This window comes from Mirounga angustirostris, unplaced genomic scaffold, assembly GCF_029215605.1.
Source record: "Mirounga angustirostris isolate CCGP_5_RB_7025 unplaced genomic scaffold, mMirAng1.0.hap1 SCAF_12, whole genome shotgun sequence".
Classification (NCBI taxonomy): domain Eukaryota; kingdom Metazoa; phylum Chordata; class Mammalia; order Carnivora; family Phocidae; genus Mirounga; species Mirounga angustirostris.
The window spans coordinates 84314985-84337930 of NW_026991720.1; the positions used below are offsets into that span (position 1 = coordinate 84314985).

At 36.2% G+C, this 22946-nt stretch overlaps 1 protein-coding gene across 6 annotated transcripts in view; it reads right to left on the reverse strand.

Moving 5' to 3' along the window:
- Window positions 1-9007: 9007 nt before the first annotated feature.
- PHTF2 (putative homeodomain transcription factor 2) overlaps window positions 9008-22946 on the reverse strand; it is a 114514-nt gene continuing 100575 nt past the window's right edge. For all 6 annotated transcript variants that reach the window (XM_054505328.2, XM_045864816.3, XM_054505325.2 and 3 more), the window contains 7 exons: window positions 22670-22942; window positions 22333-22464; window positions 19434-19520; window positions 15446-15601; window positions 14354-14449; window positions 12028-12153; window positions 9008-11432 (listed from right to left, as the gene is read on the reverse strand). In XM_054505328.2, coding sequence (XP_054361303.1) covers window positions 11412-11432; window positions 12028-12153; window positions 14354-14449; window positions 15446-15601; window positions 19434-19520; window positions 22333-22464; window positions 22670-22942 — 891 coding nt within the window. In that variant the 3' untranslated portion in view covers window positions 9008-11411. The remainder of the gene's footprint in view (window positions 11433-12027; window positions 12154-14353; window positions 14450-15445; window positions 15602-19433; window positions 19521-22332; window positions 22465-22669; window positions 22943-22946) is intronic.

The following is a 22946-nucleotide window of genomic DNA, read 5'->3' on the forward strand; positions in this document are numbered from 1 at the left end:
GTCTCATTAATCCTCCTAATAGCCCTGTATCTTATGTATTAGTTATCACCATCAGTAATTTACAGCTGAGAAAACCAAAACTCACACGTGGCTAAGGAATTTGCCCAAGACTGTAAAACAAGTGTGACTCCAAAGCATATACACTTTCCAACAAACCACACTGCCAAGAGTTGAATAAGGATGTCAAATGACTTCTGACTTTTTCCTACTGCCAAGGCCTATTACCTTATATATAACCTCACTACCAATATGGACAGATAATTTATCAGTATCTTTGCTCTCTCCAGAATATTTTTCCTATGATTAAGTATTTTGATCAGTCAAGAGGTACAGAGGTACTATTACAGAATATACTTTCTTTTCTTTCTTTTTTAAATAGGGGAGTCTTGAGTTTATTTTTAAGTTTTTATTTAAATTCTAATTAGTTAACACATAGTGTAATATTCATTTCCGATGTACAATATACTGATTCAGCACTTCCATATAATACCTGGTGCTCATCACAAGTGTGCTCCTTAATCCCCATCACCTATTCAACTCACCCCCCCACCTACCTCCCCTCTGATAACCATCAGTTTGTTCTCTAGTTAAGAGTCTGTTTCTTGGTTGGCCTCTCTTTTTTTCACCTTTGCTCATTTGGTTTCTTAAATTCCACATATGAGTGAAATCATATGGTATTTGTCTTTCTCTAACTTATTTTGCTTAGCATAATACTCTCTAGCTCTATCCATGTCATTGCAAATGGCAAGATTTCAATCTTTTCTATGGCTGAGTAATATTCCATTGTGTATGTATACCACTTCCTGTTTATCCATTCATCAGTTGATAGACATGCGGGCTGTTTCCATAATTTGGTTATTGTAGATAATGCTGCTATAAACATCAGGTTGCACGTGTCCCTTTGAATCGGTATTTTTGTATTCTTCAGATAAATACCTAGTAGTATAATCGCAGGATCATAGCATAGTTATAATTTTGACTTTTTGAGGAACCTCTATTCTGTTCCCCACAGTGACTGCACCAGTTTGCATTCTCACCAACAGTGCAAGAGGGTTCCCCTTTCTCCACATTCTCGCCAACACCTGCTTTTTCTTGTGTTGTTGATTTTAGCCATTCTGACAGGTGTGAGGTGATAACTCATTGTAGTTTTGATCTGCATTTCCCTGATAAGTGATGTTGAGCATCTTTTCATGTGTCTGTTGGCCATCTTTAGGTCTTCTTTGGAGAAATTTATGTCTTTTGCCCATTTATTAACTGAATTATTCATTTTTTGAGTGTTGAGTTTTATAAGTTCTTTATATATTTTGAATATTAACTCTTTATCAGATATGTCATTTGCAAATACCTTCTCCTATTGCCTTTTAGTTTTGTTGATTGTTTCCATCACTGTGCAGAAGGTTTTTATTTTGATGTATTCTCATTAGTTTATTTTTGCTTTTGTTTCCCTTGCCTTAGGGACCTATCTAGAATAAAGCTGTTACAGCCAATGTCAGAGAAATTTCTGCCCATGCTTTCTTCAAGGATTTTTCATGGTTTCGGGTCCCACATTTAGGTCTTTAATCCATTTTGAGTTTATTTTTGTGTATGGTGAATGAAAATGGTTTAGTTCCATTCTTTAGCATGTTGCTGTCCCCTTTTCCCAAGACCATTTGTTGAAGATACTCTCTTTTTCCCACTGGCTCTTCTTTCCTGCTTTGTTGAAGATTAATTGACCATATAATTATGGGTTCATTTCTGGGTTTTCTATTCTTTTCTATTGATCTTTGTGTCTATTTTTGTGCTAGCAACATACCGTTTTGATGACCACAGCTTTGTAGTATAACTTGAAGTCCAGAACTGTGATGCCTCCAATTTTGCTTTTCTAATACTGCTTTGGCTACTCGGGGTCTTTTGTAGTCCTATACAAATTTTAGGATTGTTGTTCTACCTCTGTGAAAAATGCTGTTTTGATAGAGATTGCATTAAATGTGTCCACTGCTTTGTATAGTACATTTTTTTTTTTTAAAGATTTTATTTATTTATTTGACAGAGAGAGACACAGTGAGAGAGGGAATACAAGCAGGGGGAGTGGGAGAGGGAGAAGCAGGCTTCCCGCCAAGCAGGGAGCCCGATGCAGGGCTCGATCCCAGGACCTGGAATCATGACCTGAGCCGAAGGCAGACGCTTAATGACTGAGCCACCCAGGCGCCCCAAGTATAGACATTTTAAAAATATTCTTTCAATCCATGAGCATGGAATGTCTTTCATTTCTTTGTGTCCTCTTCAATTTCTTTCATCAATGTTTTATAGTTTTCAAAGTACAGCTCTTTCACCTCTTTGGTTAGGTTTATTCCTAGGTATCTTATTAATTTTGGTGCAATTGTAAATGGGATTGATTCCTTATTTACTCTTTCTGCTGCTTCATTATTGGCATATGAAATGTGCAGATTTCTGTACATTGATTTTGTATCCTGCAACTTTACTGGGTTGGTGTATCAGTTCTCACGGTTTTTGGGTGGAGTCTTCTGGGTTTTCTATATATAGTATTGTGTCATCTTCAAATAGTGTAAATTTTACTTCTTCCTTGCCAATTTGGATGCCTTTTATTTCTTTTTGTTGTCTGATTGCTGTGGCTAGGACTTCCAGTACTAGGTTGAATAAAAGTGGTGAGAGTGGACCTCCTTGTCTTGTTCCTAACCATAGAGGGAAAGGTCTCAGTTTTTCCCCATTGAGGATGATGTTAGCTGTGCATTTTTCATATATGGTCTTTATTATGTTGAGGTATTTTCCCTCTAAACTTATTTTGTTGAGGGTTTTTTTTCATGAGTAGATTTTGTACTTTGTTAAATGTTTTTTCTCCATCTACTGAAATGATCATATGGTTCTTTTTTTTTTAAGATTTTATTTATTTGAGAGAGAGAGCAGATGGAAGAGCAGAGGGAGAGGGACAAGTAGATTCCACACAGAACACAAGGCGCGATGCGGGGCTCAATCTCAGGACCCCGAGATCAGGACCTGAGCTGAAACCAAGAGTCAGACACTTTAATGTGTTGTTGCACTTGGTTTGCTAGTATTTCGTTGAGGATATTTGCATCTAGGTTCCTCAGAGATATTGGCCTATAGTTCTCTTTTTTAGTGGTCTTTTTTTAGTGGTTTTGGTATCAGGGTAATGCTGGTCTTATAGAATGAATTTGGAAATTTTCCTTCCTCTTGTATTTTTTGGAACATTTTGAGAATAGGCATTAGCTCTTCTTTAAATGTTTGGTAGAATTTGCCTATGAAGCCATCTGGTCCTGGGCTTTTGTTTGTTGGCAGTTTTTTGATTATGGATTCACTTTCTTTCCTGGTTATCAGTCTGTTCAAATTTTCTATTTCTTCCTGTTTCAGTTTTGGTAGGTTATATGTTTCTAGGAATTTATCCATTTCTTCTAGGTTGTCCAATTTGTTGGCATATAGTTTTTTCATAATATTCTCTCACAGTCCTTTGTATTTCTGTGGCTGTGGTTGTTACATCTTTTCTCTCATTTGTGATTTTATTTTTTGGGGTTCTTTCTCTTTTCTTTTTGATAAGCCTGGCTAGAGGTTTAACAATTTTATTAATTCCTTCAAAGAGCCAGCTCCTGGTTTCATTGATCTGTTCTGTTTTTTTGTGTTTTTGTGTTTTTTTGTTTTTGTTTTTTTTTAGTTTCTGTATCATTTATTTCTGCTCTAATCTTCCTTCTGATGGCTTTAGGTTTTGTTTGTTGTTCTTTTTCTAGATGCTTTAGGTGTAAGGTTAACTTGTTTTTTGAGATTTTTTTTGTTGTATTGCCATATACTTCCCTCTTAGAACTGCTTTTGCTACATCCCAAAGGTTTTGGACTGTTGTGTTTTCATTTTCATTTGTTTCCATGTATTTTTTAATTTCTTCTTTGACCTCCTGGTTGGCCCATTCATTGTTTAGTAGCATGTTATTTAACCTACATGTATTTGTGGTCTTTCCAGATTTTTCTTCTGGTTGACTTCTAGAATGGTCCATGTGCACTTGAAAAGAATGTGTATTCTGCTGTTTTAGGATGGAATGTTCTGAATATATCTGTTAGATCCACCTGTTCCAGTGTGTCTTTCAAAACCTCTGTTTCCTTGTTGATTTTCTGTTTGGATGATCTATCTATAGATGTAAGTGGCATGTTAAAGTCCTATACTATTATTATATTATTATCAATTTGTTCCTTTATGTTTGTTACTGTTTTATGTATTTGGGCGCTCCCATGTTGGGTGCATAAATATTTACAATCGTTGTATCTTCTTGTTGGATTATCCCATTTATTATTATATAGTGCCCTTGTTTGTCTTTGGTTACAGACTTTGTTTTAAAGTTTAGTTTGTCTGATACAAGTATTGCTACTCTGGCTTTCTTTTGACATGTTTTGTATGATAAATGCTTCTCTATCCCCTCACTTTTTTTTTCTAATAGAAAAATATTGAATTAATGTCATAAGTTGGGTGCCTTGGTGGCTTAGTTGGTTGGGCATCTGCCTTTGGCTTGAGTCATGTCCCGGAGTCCTGGGATCGAGACCCATGTTGGGCTCCCTGCTCAGCGGGGAGCCTGCTTCTCCCTCTCCCTCTGCCTGCCGCTCCCCCTTCTTGTTCTCTGTCAAATAAATAAATAAAAAATCTTAAAAAAAAAGTCATAAGTTTCAAAACCAAAATTCAAAAAGTTACTTAGACATAACCTCTAAGTTTCACGATTTCACTGCCTTATAATATTTTGCATTAAGCCTTTCATTGTATTTTTTTTTTCAAATTTTTATTTAAATTCTAGTTAAGATAACATATAGTGTAGTATTGTTTTCAGGAGTAGAATTCAGTGATTCATCATTTGCATATAACACCCAGTGCTCAACACAACAAGTGCCCTCCTTAATACCCATCAACCATTTAGCCCATCCCCCACCCACCTCCTTCCATCAAACCTGTTTGTTCTTATTGTCTGGTTCCCTCTCTCTTTTTTTTTTCTCTCCTTCCCATATGTTCATCTGTTTTGTTTCTTAGATTCCACATATGAGTGAAATCATATGGTATTTGTCTTTCTCTGCCTGACTATTTCACTTAGCATAATACACGCTAGCTCCATCTATGTCATTGCAAATGGCAAGATTTCATTCCTTTTGATGGCTTTATCCCTTTTATTTTTTTTTTTAAGTTTTATTTAAGTAATCTCTACACCTAACATGGGGCTCTGATTCATGACCCCAAGATCAAGAGTTGCATGCTCTTCTGAGTGAGGTGGTTTCTGGTTTAATCTGCAGGTGGTTTGAGGTTTAAAATGTCTCTGGCAGGCAACATATACATGGGTCTTGTTTTTTTTTTTTATCCATTTTGACACCCTGTCTTTTGATTGAAGCGTTTAGCCATTTAAATTCAAAGTAATTATTGATAGATACGTATTTATTGCCATTTTATTAGTTGTTTTGTGGTTGCCTCTGGAGATTTTCTCTGATCCTTTCTTGTCTTTCTCTCATGTTTTGATTTTCTTTAGTGACATATTTGGATTTCTTTCTCTTTATTCTTTGCATGTTTATAAGTGATTTTTGATATATGGTTACCATTAGGTTTATATGTAGCCTTTTTTTCACACAACAGTCTATATATAAAGTTGATGGTCATTTAAGTTTGAACCCATTCTTTTCTCCTCTCCTCCCCCATTTTTAAGTATATATTATTACATTTTATATCCTGTGTGTGTGTGTTCCTGATTTTTTACAGAAATATTTTTATTGCTTTTGTGTTCCCTACCTTTATACTGTCATTTTTGGTCTCTCCTATCCACTCAGAGTCCCCTTTAATATTTCTTGCAGGGCTGGTTTAACAGTTTTTAACTCCTTTAGTTTTTGTTTGTCTGGGAAACGCTTTATCTCTCCTTCCATTCTGAATGATAGCCTTGATGGATAGAGTATTCCTGGCTGCAGACTTTTCCCATTCAGCATTTTGAATATTTTATGCCATTCCCTTCTGGCTTGCTAAGTTTCTGTTGAAAACTCTCCTGCTATCTTTATGGGTTTTCCCTTGTAATTTACTAACTTTTGTCTTACTTTTAAGATTTTTTTTATCACTATATTTTATAAATTTAATTACAATATGTCTTGGTGTGGGCCTGCTTTTGTTGATTTTGGTGGGGATTTTCTGTGCCTCCTGGATCTGGATGTCTTTTTCCTTCCCCAAATTAAGGAAGTTTTCAGCTATTATTTCTTCAAGTGAATTTTCTGCCCCTTTTTCTCTCTCTTCTTCTGGGACTCCTATAATACAAATGTTATTATGTTTGATGGACTGAGTTCCCTAAATCTATTCTCGTGTTGCATAATTCTTTCTCTCTTTTGTTCAGCTTCATTGCTTTCTATTACTTTGTCTTCTAGGTCATTCATTCATTCCTCTGGTTCTTCCAACCTGCTGTTTATTGCACCAGGTATGTTTCTAATCTCATTTATTGCACTCTTCATTTCTGATTCTTTTTTAACTTTTATCTCTGTGGTAAGGGTCTCACTGATGCCTTCCATTCTTTTCTTAAGTCCAGTGAGTACCCTTATGATCACTGCTTTAAATTCTCCATCAGGCATACTACTTATATCTGTTTTCACTTAGATCTCTGGCCATGGCCTTATCTTGTTCTTTCACTTGGGATAAATTCTTCTGTCTTCTCATTTTGTCTAAGTCTCCACCTGCTTCTGTGTGTTAGGAAAGTCAGTCGTCTCCTGCTCCTGAAAGTAATGGTGTTACGAAGAGATCACGGTAATGACCGGGGCCTGGCACTTCAGGGAGTGTCTCCAGTGTGTGTGGTGTGCTCTCAGCTATTGTGTTCTGGCTGCTCTATCCTTCAGGCCAGTTGTCTGCACAGGCTCTCCTTGCCTGCTATGGGCAGTGTGTGGTCCTTGGCCAGAATGTGGTGAGTTTTAACTAGGTGTGCTCTGGTCTGTTTGTGAGACCTGTCACCACCACCACCAGAAATGAGGCCCTGCAGAACTCACTGGTTGGAAGAAGTAGTGTGGGCAGGAGTTTGTGCTAGTCTTCTGGGGAGGGGCCCACCATGCTGGGACTAAGGTAAGTGTGACTGAAAGGGCAGTTCCACCAGAGTGCAGGGGGCTGGGGCTTAGCACAAGAAGTGAGGCAACCAGTGTCCACACTGTGCTGCTTTCCACAGGTAGCTTTATGTTTATGCTGGGGGCGGGGGAGGGGAAATGGCACTGGCCAGCTCCCTCGTCCGGGAGAGGAGTCTCCATGAATACTGCCACTCTGGGATACACTCTGAAAAAAGCAATTAGTCTCCCCACCGGGTGCTCCAGGTGCTCTTCAGATCGCTGTTTCCATGCTGTATGCCCGCCCCCGCCCCAGGTTGTTTGCCTACCTTTTCTCCAGCACAGTGCTCTCTAGGCTGTATTCCAGCCAAGCCTGCTGACCTTTAAAACTCCAGGCTTGGGGGCCTGGGTGGCTCAGTCGATCCTAGGATCAAGCCCCACATCAGACTCCCTGGTCAGCAGGGAGCCTGCTTCTCCCTTTCCTGCTCCCCCTGCTTGTGCTCGCTCTTTCTCTCTGTCAAATAAATAAATAAAAACTTAAAAACAAAACAAAACAAACTCCAGGCTTTAAGCCTCACAGGTTGCAAGAACTCACAAAATTCAGCCCCTCTCACTTTCCAAACCAATGGCTATGAGGAAACATTCTCTTTGTGCATTCCCTGTGACTCCTCTTTCCCTCTCTCTCTCCCTTCTGTGCAACCACAGTTACCTCCCCTCCACAGCAGCCAGGATCTGTTTCTCCCCTAAACCATGTCTCCACACTTCCTACCTTCTTCAATGTGACTTCTTCTCCACCTTCAGTTGTGGAGTTTATTCTGCCAGTCTTCAGGTCAATTTCTGGGGTACTTAGGATGATTTGATAGTTATCTAGTTGTATTCATGGGATAAGGCGAGCCTAGGGTCCTCCTACTCCACCATCTTCCTGTCTCTACAGAATATACTTTCAAGGAGAATAAAAGAGAGTGTGGGTTCTATCATTAACTAACTAGGGCAACCTTGGGCAAGCTTCTTAACCTCTTTTGTGGTTTCAGTTTTTTTACCTGGTAAAATAAGAACCTTGGACAAGGTGGTGTCTAAGGTCCTGTTTCACTCAGGTCATTCATTCATTCAGTCTGAGATTTTTCTATGTATTAGGCACCGTTTTATGTGCTAGGCCTGTAGTTAAAATCTCATGGAATTCCTGATCTTAAGGTAGTAATTCTCAAGGTGGTGAGGACTGACAGGTGAGGCAAATTTTCCAAATCGTTTGGGGAATCTTTTTGAAAATATACTGCCTCCTAGATCTGCAGTCTCATCTCCAGGAGGTAAGCTCTGTGGGGAGCCAGTGTTATTGATAAGCATTTGTGATATCCTTTGTATAGGCTTGGCAGAAAAAAAGGTTGAGAATTAGTGTTCTAAGTGATATAGCAATTCAAGGAGGTGCCAATCATGGGCTCTATTTTGCAGTCTGAAAGGAGATTCACTAAAAGAGCCAATTCTAAGCTTAAGGTAAGTTTGAAAGTACACTTGAATTAACAGCCCCTGATTTATTAAAATCCTATGAACGCTTGTACCAATTAGGTAATAGAAATATTAGAATGCTTACCCATCTTATTTTTGGCCATGATCTCTCCTGCTGAATTCATGTGGCAAAATTGTTAGATTAAAAATACCACTATCCTTCTGACAGTGAGTTTTACTATCCCAGGCCACAGCCAGTTTTCTGTATTTAAATACAAACAAACAAGCAAAAAAAAAAAAAAAAAAATTAACGATATGATAGCATTTTGGTGATGAAAGACCTGCATATGTATTATTATTCTTTCATGTTAAGAATCATAACAAAATCTTAAATGTCAGGGAGTTTAAAAAAATTTACTTCCATTCTCCTGAAATCTAAGAGTTATAACTAAAGTTCATGCTATAGTAAATACAAAATTACCATAGAAGTGTATATGGATTGCAAATGGGAAAAAAAACAAAACAGAAAACACCTCCAGCTTAACACTGTCAGCATAGAATATTTTATTTTAAACTTGCTGTTCAAACTTTCAAATACAACACATGTGGCAAAGAAACAACAGTTAACACACAACATCTGCCACAATTCTATCTTTGAACTGCCTTTTCTATATTATGTGATATGTTACAATTTCTTTCGATTTCTTACATTCATGGTATTCTTAAAGGCAGCAAATGTCAATTTTTCTGCTTTGAAACAGTTCCATTAATGTTTTGAAATTGCTTAAAATGACAACTTTTTCCTTTTGGTATTCTACTGCTGCCCACCTTAGTGACATAATTCATATTATTTATAGGTCATTGAGAGGTATACTGTACTCAACAAATCAACTCCCAACTCTAAGTTAAAATGAACTTCAATCCAAAACACGCATACTCAGCTACCTTTCTCAAAAATATTTCCATTCTGAAATAAGTTTTTTTTTTTTTTGTGAGATACAATAGTTTTATCTTTTATTCCTAACAGAACTCATGCTGTACTTTTTTTCTCAAAATATATTTGATATATTCTGTGCAAAATGTTAAGTTCTGTATAGGTATGTACCTTATTCTGAAAAAGTTTATAAAATATAATTCCTAAAAACAACCTCAACATTAGACAATAGAGGAAGAAGAAACATATCAAACAAAGCCTAATTTTTCACATGAGAAAATAAGTATGTTCTTAAAGCTCCAGTAATACATTCCTTGAAAAAACTCAGAATGCACTTTGGTCATTATTAAACATATGAGAACACAGGCAAATAAAACAAATTGCTTTTGTTGTTTTCTACACAAAAAAAATATACTACACAATGAGGCTGAATTGAGGCTGATCAAAAGGAATGGTAAGAGCAAAGTGATATTATGACATGGCTCTGTTCTCTACGCATTCCTGATCTTAAGATTACGATTTGGGGATTAAAACGGCACCAATCAAATAAATCATTTACAATTAATTATTTTAAATTCCCTAAAACATGGTAAAAAATGTGAGGATATTCAACATGATACACCTTGCACCAAGAAAATTCTATACTGTTTCAAATAAATTCTTTGTTTTAGAAACTAGATACCCAGTTTAAAAAAAATTGCAAAAACATTTCATGTTTCATGTAATTCCTAATATATTCTTGATTGTACAAATGTAACAACTTAAAATCAAGGCCCAATGTAAGATACCATCATATTCACTCTATTTACCTAACACGCCAACATGTTAAGTTCTCATTTGGACACTTGGCAAATTGCGGGTTTGTGTGTGTGGTGGTGGAGGGGGGGAGGGGGAGTAGGTAACTTTCCAGGTTAAAAGCATCTAAAATAGCCCTTATAAAATTGGGGGTAAGGGGGATGCACCAGATTAAGTTTAGAAGATAGAATTTGCAAACTGAAGCTCTTTTCTGAAAATCTGGATATAGTTTTAATAACTAGCAATCAGAGGAATATTTTATTGGTTCTTAACCTTATTCTTAAGTTGTTCATTTGAGTGTGTATACACTATAGTGTACCATGGGGAAAAATTATTTTACTTGAGTAAACATAATGTACTTTAGTAATATCAATAGGCACTTCACTTGTGAGATGAGTGTATACCTCACTCAAAAGGATACCAGATCATGCCCTAGTACACTATAACATATCCCATATAAAGATACGCATTTAAAAGTAACAATTTTAAAAAGTGCACATTTTGAGCATGCACAGTTGGAGCTGTGCAAACAGCCCAGTGTTTCAAATAAATACAATTATTACTAGTTAATTTTTATCAAAATATCTTACAGTATGGTAACCATTTACAATTATTGCTCTATTAAGAGTTTTATCATCAAAGAGCACTTGTTGACCTGTTATGTAATACCATATATATTAATACTGAAGGGTGTGTAACTGCAGCTTAATCAGTGTAGATCCTGGCATTGTTCCAAAATAATTCAAAAGAAACCCTGACTGGATCTTGATTTACCAAAGAAGATACTTCCTGTGTCTAGCTGAGTCCAATGCAATATTCCAAAGTTAAAGAAGTTTTCCTTTCAAGTAAGGCAAGTTCACGGCATTGATGGAGAAACAGTGCTTAGAATGGCTTCTAGTCTCACGATTTGTTATTTTGTCAACTATTTATGAACAATTACCAGGATCTCAAGTATCTGGATATCAGTTTTATCACCCTTGCAACAACTAAGTACATCAATGCTAAAAATAAAATATAAAGACTAAAATAAATGTAAAAAAAAAAACAGTGAACAAGTAAAATAAATATAAGAATTGCACAAGACAGTCTGATGTAAACACTTCGATTTCCCAGCTGAGACTCCTGAAGCAAAGAGTCAGTGACTGCTTGCAGGCAGCTTAGTTGGTACTCTTATTCTGGAAAAGAGGCTACATCTTCTTTTCTCTGAATTGTCATGATTTAATCTTCCATAGCTAGTGAAAAAATAACAGAAGTAGTAACCATTAGAGTCAGTTTTACTACTGCAAATTACTAAATTACATCACATATTGCTTTTGTCTAAATTTCATTCATAAACAAGAGTAGGTTCTACTATTTTAAACTCCTTTATTCCTGTGTTTTCAAGAATTCACCTTAAAATAAAAAAGTGAAAATCAGATTTCCCCTGCTTTCTTGTACTGAGAAGTAGCAATATATACATACTACTGGTATAATATGAATATGTTAGAGGATGTATGTACTGCTATATAATAAATATCACTTTTAGCTAAAAAAAGAAATAGGGCTCTTCTTTTCCTTTTTTTATCACCTAAATTAGATTCAGATTATATAAGTAAAAATAAATCCCTTTACTTATTCTATACAAGAGTCCTATTTGTATGAACACTGTTCCAAATTAGGCATTCCGTCAGCATTATAAACCAAGAATATTATTCATTCTTTGCGTACAGTATTACTAAAATGACTTCATCACTGCGCATAGGTGATCTCTAAAGAGTAATGGGGTAAAATAAATGTCACAAAATATAACAGGGCACTAAGAAATAAAAAATACCGGGAAGGTCTTACCTTTAAATTAAATCCAAGCAAGTCACTGATAACACCAGAGACAGCTGACAGGATGACAACCTGGGTGATGTTATAAAGCAGTGGATTCATTGTAAGCCCATACAATCTAAAGGGACTGTCCAATTCCTAGCAGAAGAAAAAAACCCATGAGTCTGGAAACTCATCAGGAATTACCAGTTAATGGGATGGGTTAGCCTGGTGATGGGTATTAAGGAGGGCACGTATTGAATGGAGCACTGGGTGTTATACGCAAACAATGAATCATGGAACACTGCATCAAAAACTAATGATGTAATGTATGGTGATTAACACAACATAATAAAATTTTAAAAAAGCAAAAAAAAAAAAAAGGATTATCAGTTAAACTAATTCAGGGCGATATACAATGAGAATTTTCAAAAACACTTTCAAAAAACAGTTACAAATTATGGGTACTTTTAGGAAGGATAAACTCGATTAAACTTGAAAGAAGTAAACACACTGTGTTTTTTTTTTTTAGAAGGGATTTTCATTAAAAGAACTCTATAACCTATATTTGTAACTCTAATTCCTGTCTCGAATGAATGACTAGTAAAGTATCGGTCCAGTAGCTACCAAGGGGTTTGGAAACATTTTCTAAGATAAGAAGAGAAAATGGATGGTTTTTGGAAAAATCAGAAAATTAGCCAAATTTTCTGCCATTATTAATACATACATACATAAACTTCCCTTTGAGACCATTACTTTTCGAATATAAGAACTGACTGATTCCAAGATTTAATATTCTTTGATTTATTAATTCTCAGATTTACAGTTATAGGGCAGGCCCTGTGTTAGGCTCTGGGAAATTAGGATTCAGTCCCTGTGCTGAAGGACTTTATGGTCTAACAGAAATGCAAAATAAACAATTCAGCTGTGAGCCTCCCACAGAAGAGGTGTGTATAAAACGTACAGGCCCTGGAGGGAGGAGAGAACAGGCATTCCGCAAGACACATGACAACATGGCATCTTTGAATGGCTACAGGTTGCTCAGCATTTGAGAGCCCAGGGGCAAGGAAAGAAGTCCTTCAAATTTATAAAACCACTGAGGTAAGGGTCATTCTTTATGCAGATTGTACTGACACAATGGCACCAGTGGAATTTAATTCGGGGAGAAGTGTATGAGATGTGCAGGTGAGAAAGACCACCGGCAGAGGGGCAGCAATGTGGAGGACCAGAGGCAGGAAGGCCTTGAAGGTTCAGTGGATAGTGAGACAATGAGGGTCTGACTCAGGGCAGGACTGACAGGGAAGCGGGGATGTACTGGAAACTATCTGAGAGGGTGAATCAATGGGCCTCAGAATTTCTTGGCAGGGAAGAGGGAGAGAGAGGGAACAACCGATGTTAAGTCCCTGGTTTCTGAGTAGAAGACTGTGTACGACTGTGTGTGATCAAAAAGGATCACACTGTTGTGCTCTGTACTTTAGTTATCTCCTATGTCTCTCTACTCGGGGACTGAAACTGCTTCTGAGTCTCATCCTGTCTAGCGTAGCGCCCACACTCTGAAGGTACTGCACACACGAGACAAGCCCCCCGCCCCTTCAGAGCCTTGTCGGTGCCAAATGTACGCTGGGAGGCCATACAGCCCATTAAGACTTTTTAATTGAAGAAATAATCGTAACACTGAGACACAACTAATTCTGTACCATTCTCTGAACACTTGTAAACAACTCTAAGAATTCATTCAACTTGCTATAGAAATTGAGATTTTAAACATTTTCCTTTTAAGAAAGAAAAGCATTACCAACACTGCAAAGCAGTGCTAAAAACATTTTATTGAATTACCTCCAAGGAGTTATTATTATGAAATCAGATATTTTGAAATTATATTCTTTTTGATTGTTACAAAAAATGATTTGAAAATTTAAATGTTTACTGGTAATATATACTTACTATAATTATTATGTATTACTACTTTTTAAGCTAACTCAGGCCAAGCAGAAGACTGCTCTCAGAAATACAAAATGAGAAAATTTCCAAGTTAACATTAAATCTCCCTTTTTGAAATCTATTTTAAGTTCTAGGAGGCAAAATTTCCAAAGATGCCAACCTCTACAATACTTTAAACATTATTAAAGTCTTAAATTTTTAAAAGTTATTAAAATTTCAAAATGAGATGATTTGGATTACTTTGATTCGTTTTACAGTAAGTAAAATGTACATGGCATAAATGTGTTCAAATATATTTTGGAAACAGTTTGGATAATCATAGAAACCAAACACAAGGTAGGATCTGCAAACAGAAGACTCAGTTATAATGTCAGAACAGCATATTCTACATTATATCCATTTTCAATTTCATTTTTACCTTTAGCAGTTTAGTAGCCAGCTTTAAAACATTATTCACTAGTGTCAGTTCCTCTTTTTTGTTAGGTTTCTTCTCCATTTTCAAGTAGAGGTTTATCTTTTTATAAAAAAGGAATAAATAGTTAAAAATACTGCACAGAGCACTGGGTGTTATACAAAAACAATGAATCGTGGAACAACACATCAAAAACTAATGATGTATGGTGACTAACATTAACATAATAAAATTTTTAAAAAATGACAATACTCATTTTTAAAAGGAACTGAAAGACAGGCACTGAAATATTAGTGGTGGTTCTCTGGTTATTGAGATTACAGATGACATTAATATTCTCCTTCATACTATATTTTATAGTCCAAATTCCTACAATAAACATGTTATTCTATAATAAGAAAACAAGGACTTATTTAAATTTTCAAATATAATGAAAGCTGACACAAGAAAGGCAAACCGGATGTCATTATTTAGTAACAGGTGAAACACTGTAGTCCCAGAGCAAAAGCAACCTCAAGAGTAAGTGAGAACTAGAGCAAAGTAAATCAACCGGTTTGTCTGTTCCTCTCCCCTTTCCCTTTAATTGAGCTCCTGTGACAGGGTTACCGATTTTTAAAAATCAAACTATCCCTGACAAAAACACTAAAAAGGTTTTCATTGGCTGTAAGTTTCTCTGAATAATTCCTATGAAACGGTAAGGAAAATATTAAACAAATTCATACAAAATACAGTTAACCATCAAAATTATTATGCTTTACCCTTCCTATTGAATAAAAATTCATACTTATTCAAATATGGCTCTGCTACACTGCCAAGCAAATATATCCCACTAATGGTTTAAAATTCATCATTTCTATAAATAGCACTTCCTTCTTGTCAAATAAAAGTGAAACAGAAAAACAGCAATTAGATTTGAAATCTGCATCAAGGCAGGAACACTGAAGATGAGGCTTGTGTTCTATCAAATTTCAAGTTTTGTTTTGTAACACAAATGCAATCTAACAGGTTCCTAAAAAATTTGAAGTAAATGAAAAGATTTTTAGTTTAATATGTAGATTATAGACATTAACTTATAACAGAATAAACACGCATTCTCACCTGTTCAGTAAGTAATATTGAGGTATTGCTATATTTTTTACTTGTTTCTGATCCAAGGGTAACAAATCTTAGGAGGAAAAGCGTTAACGAGATGCACCAGATTACTAGCTCCCAATTGTAGTGACAATCAAGGAAGATCTCATGCACATGAAGCAACTAAAAGTGTTATGAAAAAAGCAACAGGAAACAGCAATGTGATTCAAACAATTTCTTTTTAAAAGGAAATAACATTTTATTTCATACAAATGGATCATGAATGTAGTAGTACATTTTAAAAACATTCCACATTTATTATGGAATATTTCAAACACATAAAACATATAAGCAAAACCCATGACTAGAAGTGGGAGAGAGGATAACTGTCTCATTCCTAATTTAAAGTAAATACCCCTAAGGTAATAAATATCATATGAACAATGTTTGCTCTAATTTTTTAAAGATCTACTTTATCAGATTAAGAACATACTTTCCAGTATTATGAATCTCGACTAAAATTCACCAATTTATTTTCTGCACCTGTTGAGATGATCAGATGTTCTCTCCTCTAAAAATCAACTAAAGGAGCTCAAGCCAGATTTGGGGATTTTCCAAATTGAAAATCTTTGCATTCCAGGGATAAACTGTATTGGTCATGGCATATTTATTGTTCCTAAGTTGCTGGCTTCATCTCCCTAGTATTTTGCATTGAAGTGAACAAGGAAAATTAGTTCATAGTTTCCCATTTTCATATTGTCTCTCCCGTCAACTGGTATCAAGATTCTTTTAGTCACCTAAAATGAGTTGGGGAATACTCCCTTTTTTTCTATTCTCTAGATATTTTGTGTAGGATTAGAATTAACTGTTCAGGGGCGCCTGGTTGGCTAAGTTGATTAAGCGTCTGCCTTCGGCTCAGGTCATGATCTCGGGGTTCTGGGGTCGAGCCCCGCATCAGGCTCCCTGTTCAGCGGGGAGTTTGTTTCTCCCTCACCCTCTGCCCTTTCCCCCTGTCTTTCTCTCTCTAATAAATCAATAAAATCTTAAAAAAATATAATGAGCTGTTATCTGAATAATTGGCAAAATTCAACTGCAAAACCACGTGGGTCTAGGGGATTTTTGTTGGTGGCAAATTTTTAAACTATTGAATCAATACTGCTTTATAGTAATAGGTCTCCTCAGATTTTCAATTATGTTTTGAGTCAGTTTTAATAAATTATGCATTTGTACAAAATTGTCCGCTGAAGCTTTCAATTTCAACAATATAAAGTAACTTATATTAGCATTCTTTAAAAAAAAACTTCCTAACTGTGCCAGTAGCTTATGGTTTAATATACTGTGCTTTTTCTTTTTAAACATTTGTTATTGTACATTTTAAAACTTCCAAATGCATGAGTTTTCTTGCTGCTGCCATTGTTTCCTACTATAACTGCATTAGATCAAGTGGCCTGAATGGTCTCAGCTGAGAATTACTTTGTGTCCAAGTACATGGGAAAGTTTTATAAACTGTCCTTGTGCCTGAAAAAAATATGTATTCTCTGATTTTAGAACAAAATCTTAACTGTTGCTTACATACATATATTCATTATATTTTTTTATCTGTTTAACCTATGAATTACTGAAAGAAATGTGTTGAGACCTCCTAATGAGGTTTTTTTCTACAATTTCTCACCTTAGTGCTATTGATTTTGGCTGTCTATACATATATTTGAAGTTATATGATTACATGCATGCAAGGTGGGAATTATTAGATCTTCCTGATGAATTATTCTTTTAATTTTTGTCGTTTCCCTTTATCCCTTGTACTTAAACTACAGTCTATTTCATCTAATACTAATATGAACTCACCAGCTTTCTTTTGCCTGCAGTAGCTTTTTCTATCTTACATTCAAAACCTTTCAGAGTTATTATGATCCATGTGTCTTTTGTTGATAGGCATAGAAAGGTTTTATGTTCCTAAGAGACAGAACTACTACAACATGTACTCCAGGAACATGGAAATTAAATCTGGAAGAAATGGCTGAGATGTGATAAGGAATTGTGAGTACAGAAATCAGTCTTTTCGGGGCACCTGGGTGGCTCAGTTGTTAAGCGCCTGCCTTCGGCTCAGGTCATGATCTCAGGGTCCTGGGATCGAGCCCCGCATCGGGCTCCCTGCTCAGCGGGAAGCCTGCTTCTCCCTCCCCCACTCCCCCTGCTTGTGTTCCCTCTCACTATGTCTCTCTCTGTCAAATAAATAAATAAAATCTTAAAAAAAAAAAAAGAAATCAGTCTTTTCCTCTTCATTGCTTTTATGATTTTTCTCTTTGTTTTTGGTGTTCTGTGCTTCTCCACAGCATGTCTAAGTGTGGATTTACTTTTATTGCTCCTTCTCATTCTTGTGCTTCCTAAATCTGAAATTAATGTCTTTTATCAATACAGAAAAACTCTTAGCCATTATCTCTCCAAATATTGCTCTCCTTCTTTCCATCTGGAATTCCTACTGGATATTTATTGGATCTCCCATCTGTCTCAATCTCCTTTTCATATTTCCATCCCTTCATCTCTGTCCTATATTCTGGGTAACTTCTTCCATCTCCCATTCACTATTTTTAGCTGTCTTCAATCTGCTATTTATTGTTTATTGCGTTTTAAATGTCAATAACTGTATTTTTCATTTCTCTGAAGTGCTGTCAGTTCTTTTTCAAATCTGTCTGTCCTTTTTCCATAGTGTTATCTATGTCTTTATCTTACAGTTCCTATCGGATCAGTCTATCATCTGAGGTAGCTGGAGATCTAATCCCACTGTTTGTTGGTCTGTTGACTCACTCACGATGGATTGTCTCTTCACAGTGTTTTGAAACCTGAAGGGGCTTCATCTGTGGAAATCCTAGGAGGCCTAGGTTGAAGTCACATCCCCCTAAGAACAACCTTGGTTTTATTTCTGCCAAGTATCCAGGTATCCAGGAACCTAGGACCACTTTTCACATTAACTTCTTGACACAGAGGTTACAGGACAAGATCTGTAATGTACATTTTAAACCCTGAACCTATAATAAGTGCTGACCTACAGTTATATATTCTTAGAGGAGAGTCTTATCCCCCCTCATTCTTGTCAGTCCAGGCAGAGTCAGATGAGCTTTCTTATTGTCCTCCTGTGCTGGTGAGCAGGCTGTTTTTCTTATTCTACCTTTTCACTGAGACTGTAGTCCTTTAAGGGGAAGCATGTATAAGGAGGTATGCAGGCTGAGGCCTCATTTTCTGTCCTGTGGACATAAAATCTCAAGTCTCTAGGATACTAAGATTGACAATGTACCTCATTTTATCTGAGGGCTGCCACAGCATTAACACATATACTTAATAGCTGTTTTTAATTTTATCTTCATTTTTGGCCCCTTACCGTCTTATAAACTCAGATAAGTCATATGTGTATAAAAAAATTTATATATGTATATTAAAAAGCTGAGTTTTTTTCTTCCCCCCAGCATTATATAGTGTTTTAAATAGCATAAGAATCTTCAGGTAATCTAGTATGTCATATTACTTGAAATGGAAGTTTAATTTTATAACCTAGACTATCCTGAGATATTTTTGTGCTTCCTGACTAATCTTGGACAATGAGAGTTCTTTTTCAGAGCCTGAGGCAGTCAAGTCACAGTGACAATCCAGATATAAAATGAAAAAATTAATACTAAATGTGAATAAAGCAGAGATTCATGAAAAACAGTCTGAAACAATCTCATAATTCTAGTCACTCATAAGTTTGTTTTGGGAAATAAATTTAGATAACCAAGTGAATGGTGGGTAAAAACTAATTACTATATATTCAATTAACAGACATCTGAGAATATGCTAGTCACTGTTCATACACAGAAATGAATAAAACACATTCATTGATTCTACTGAAAAAAGATAAACTGCAAAAAGTCAATTTTAAAACTTGTATAACTAGGTTTATTATTATTAGAAAGCCTTCTGGAGCTAAATAATTATAGATGTGATTATCTAATTTTTACACATTGGAACGTCAACTTACCTGGGCACAACAGATAAACACAACTGATATAGTCAACAAGAAAGCAGATGAAACTATTACATCAACTGATCGCTGAGGACCTCGACGCTGTGGAAAAAAAGGGAAAACACTTTTAAATATATTTACTAATTAGCAGCTAATTCCATGCTTTCAATTGAAGTGTTGATCCATCCCTGCAGGTTGATCATAGCTTACAATGTTGAAAATATACCTAATTTGTCAGATGAATTTTAATTACAAGTGTTACTATTTCCTGAGGATTGCAATACAGTCAAGATGGTGAATACATAGCACAGAATTCTTGGCGTAACTTCCACATTTTTCATTTCATTTCATTCCAAATATTTTGTCAAACACTAATCATTTATTCAACAAATGTTTCTTGAGCACCTGCTCAGAATGGGGCCCTGTGTTAGGTACTGGAAATATAGCAGAGAACAAAACAGACATGGTCCCTACCCTTCACAGGAACTAGCAGGAGGCCAGACATCAAGCTTATAACCACAGATCTATGTGATCAATTGTAACGAGTGCTATTAAAGGAAAGGTAAAGGATGCTTTGAGAAAACTGGTAGGGAATTTGGTGTAAATATCACTTCCTTAGGGAGATCTTTCCCATTTCACACTCCTAACTCTCAATTACAAGTTAGGAAGATGGCCTGGGAAGATCTCCCTAATAAAGAGGTATTTATGCCAAAATAAGGTGCCAGGGCACGATGGCACATGGCAGTGTTCCTGGCAGAAGGAAAGGCAAGTGCAAGAGCACAAAACAGGAAAAATAATATTGCAATTACAGAACTGAAGCGGTCTAGTGTGGCTGGAATAGAGAGAGGAAAGTGTTTCAAAATGAAAGGAGAGAGAGGCTATCCTCAAGCGCTAGGTCACGAAGGGCACTACAGGCCCTATTCAGATTTTGTTCTTCAGCCTAAGAACAATGGGGACCCTCCAAAAAGTTTTAAGAATTATATGATGAAATCTACATTTTGAAAAGATTGCTGGTGGCAGACTGAGGAATGTACTGGAAGTAGGGAATCGGAATGCAGGGAGGCCAGTTAACAGGCAACTACAGCAGCCCAAAAGCAGATGATTGACAGTTTCAGTTAGGGTGGTGGATATGGAAACAAAGAGAAGTAAATGGACCCAAGATATATTTTGCAAGTAGAAAGGGTGGGAAATGGTGTTAAGTTGGATGTTGGAAATGCAAGAGAGGGAAGTAAACACCAAGGATAATTCCTAGGTCTAGGCTACATGTTTCCCTCGCTGAAATGTAAGCTCCTAAAGATAAGGACTTCCATGTCATCAGTAGTGGATATTACATGGTTAACATTAAATAAATGCTTATTAAATAAAACAATGTATAAAAGAATGCAACACCTACTTAGGGTTGATAATGAGTAGGAATTCCAGGTGGCTTCTTACTAAGCTACATAACAAAGATCATATTCGTCCCTCCATACAACAGAAAAGCCACAGTGGGCAAAAATAATCGAAGCCAATTTTTAGCATTTCCCAATGGAGACTAACAAGTTAAATCAATGAACAGAATTATGAATTTTTTAAATAGAAGGGTTGACAAATAGTGCAAACTTTTTTTTTACTTCTTTCATCGTCACTTCAAAAAAATAAAGATCTAGGTATATCAGAGGGTTTCTGGTCTTTGGGTCAACTTTATTTAAGACCTGATTACTCCATTAATAATGAAAATCATTGTGTCTTAATGCAACAAAGAAATAATCCTCAGAAGAAGTGCTTTCCTAAACCTAATTTAGGTGTTTCCCATCTCCCTCCTGAGTTTTTATATCTTACTTCCATAATTAGGAAAGTTATTTAAAAAAGATTAAAGGAAAAGAACAGCATGAGAAAAATGGCTTAGAACTGCAAGCTAATATTTTTAAATAGTAATAGGCCACTTCAGTGAGGCTACTCACTGATTCGTTTTTTTTTAATTCTTTTTTTAAGCAGTGGGCTCCCTCTGCTGGTTTCTGATAACCATTCTAGGTAGAAACAAAATCTTTAAGCTTTTTAATGAGTAGAAGTTGGTGAGATCTACGAAAAAAAAGATGTCAGACCTAAAAAACAAAACATATGGATAAACAAATATAAAGCAGAATCAGATCTATAAATACAAAGAACACACTGCTGGTTGCCAGAGGGAAGGGGGGTGGGAGGACGGTCAAAATGGGTGCAGCGGGTAGGGAGGTACAGGCTTCCAGTCACAGAAGGAGTAAGTCACAGGAATAAACGGCAGAGGTTAGGGAATATAGTTGGTGGTACTGTCATAGTGCTGTATGGTGACTGACGGTAGCTACACTTGGTGGTAAGAACAGCACAACACAGAGAGAGGGTGAATCACTATGTTGTACACCCGAAACTAATGTAACACTGTATGTCAACTATGCTTCAATTAAATAATAAATTAAAAGAAGATATATTTAGGATAATCCGATCTTGAATAACCTACCTAAAACGTATTTAAGCCTTTTATTATTTAAAAAAAAATTTTTTTTTTAAAGATTTTATTTATTTATTTGAGAGAGAGAATGAGATAGAGAGAGCATGAGAGGGGGGAGGGTCAGAGGGAGAAGCAGACTCCCCGCCGAGCAGGGAGCCCGATGCGGGACTCGATCCCGGGACTCCAGGATCATGACCTGAGCCGAAGGCAGTCGCTTAACCAACTGAGCCACCCAGGCGCCCCGTATTTAAGCCTTTTAGACCTCAGGTATTTTACTCTAAAGAACCAGTTTCTGCATATGGACTGAAAAGACCTCTAATTATGGCCACACAGCACCACCCTAGTACACAGGTAACTATACACCGAGATACACATCCATACTGACAAAAAGACTGAAACCCTGAGGGAGTTCGCATGTTAAGAGTACTTTTATCACTGTCATTCTACCTTAAGGTAGGACCGGAGAGATAGCCACATTTTTATATTCTGTACTTTCTTCAACCGGAAATGAGGAACCTCAGATTTTCGAGCCCTCCTCGCTGATGTTAAGTGTCCAAAGAGTTTTGCAAAAAGCAATCGCTAAAAAAGATTAGGGTAAGGATTAATTTTCAAGTAGATTACCATAGAAAAACACAAATTGACAAAATATGTCTTAAAAAAACAAAACAGGAAAACAATTAGCAGGTCAAAATGATTTAATGAAATACTAAAATACTTCAGGAATTCTTTAAATATTATGAAAAGGATAAAATATTCTCTACTCAGAATTCTGTATTATACCCACCTGTTTATAAGTTCTTTCTGCTACACAGAGCAAAAAAAAGAAAATCCACACAAGAGATACACGAACCACAAAGCTTATTATAACCATAGAAAGAACTATGACATCTTCATTAGAACCAAATGCAATCACATAAAGTTCTGAAGCAGAATGTGCTGTGAGTTGTTCCAAGTCTGTAGCTTGGGAGAGTCGGAAAACAAATGGAGTTAAACCCAGGATTAGAGAGATTGCATTTCCAAAAATCTGGTATCCTATTCCTGGTATATGGCTGTTCACCTTT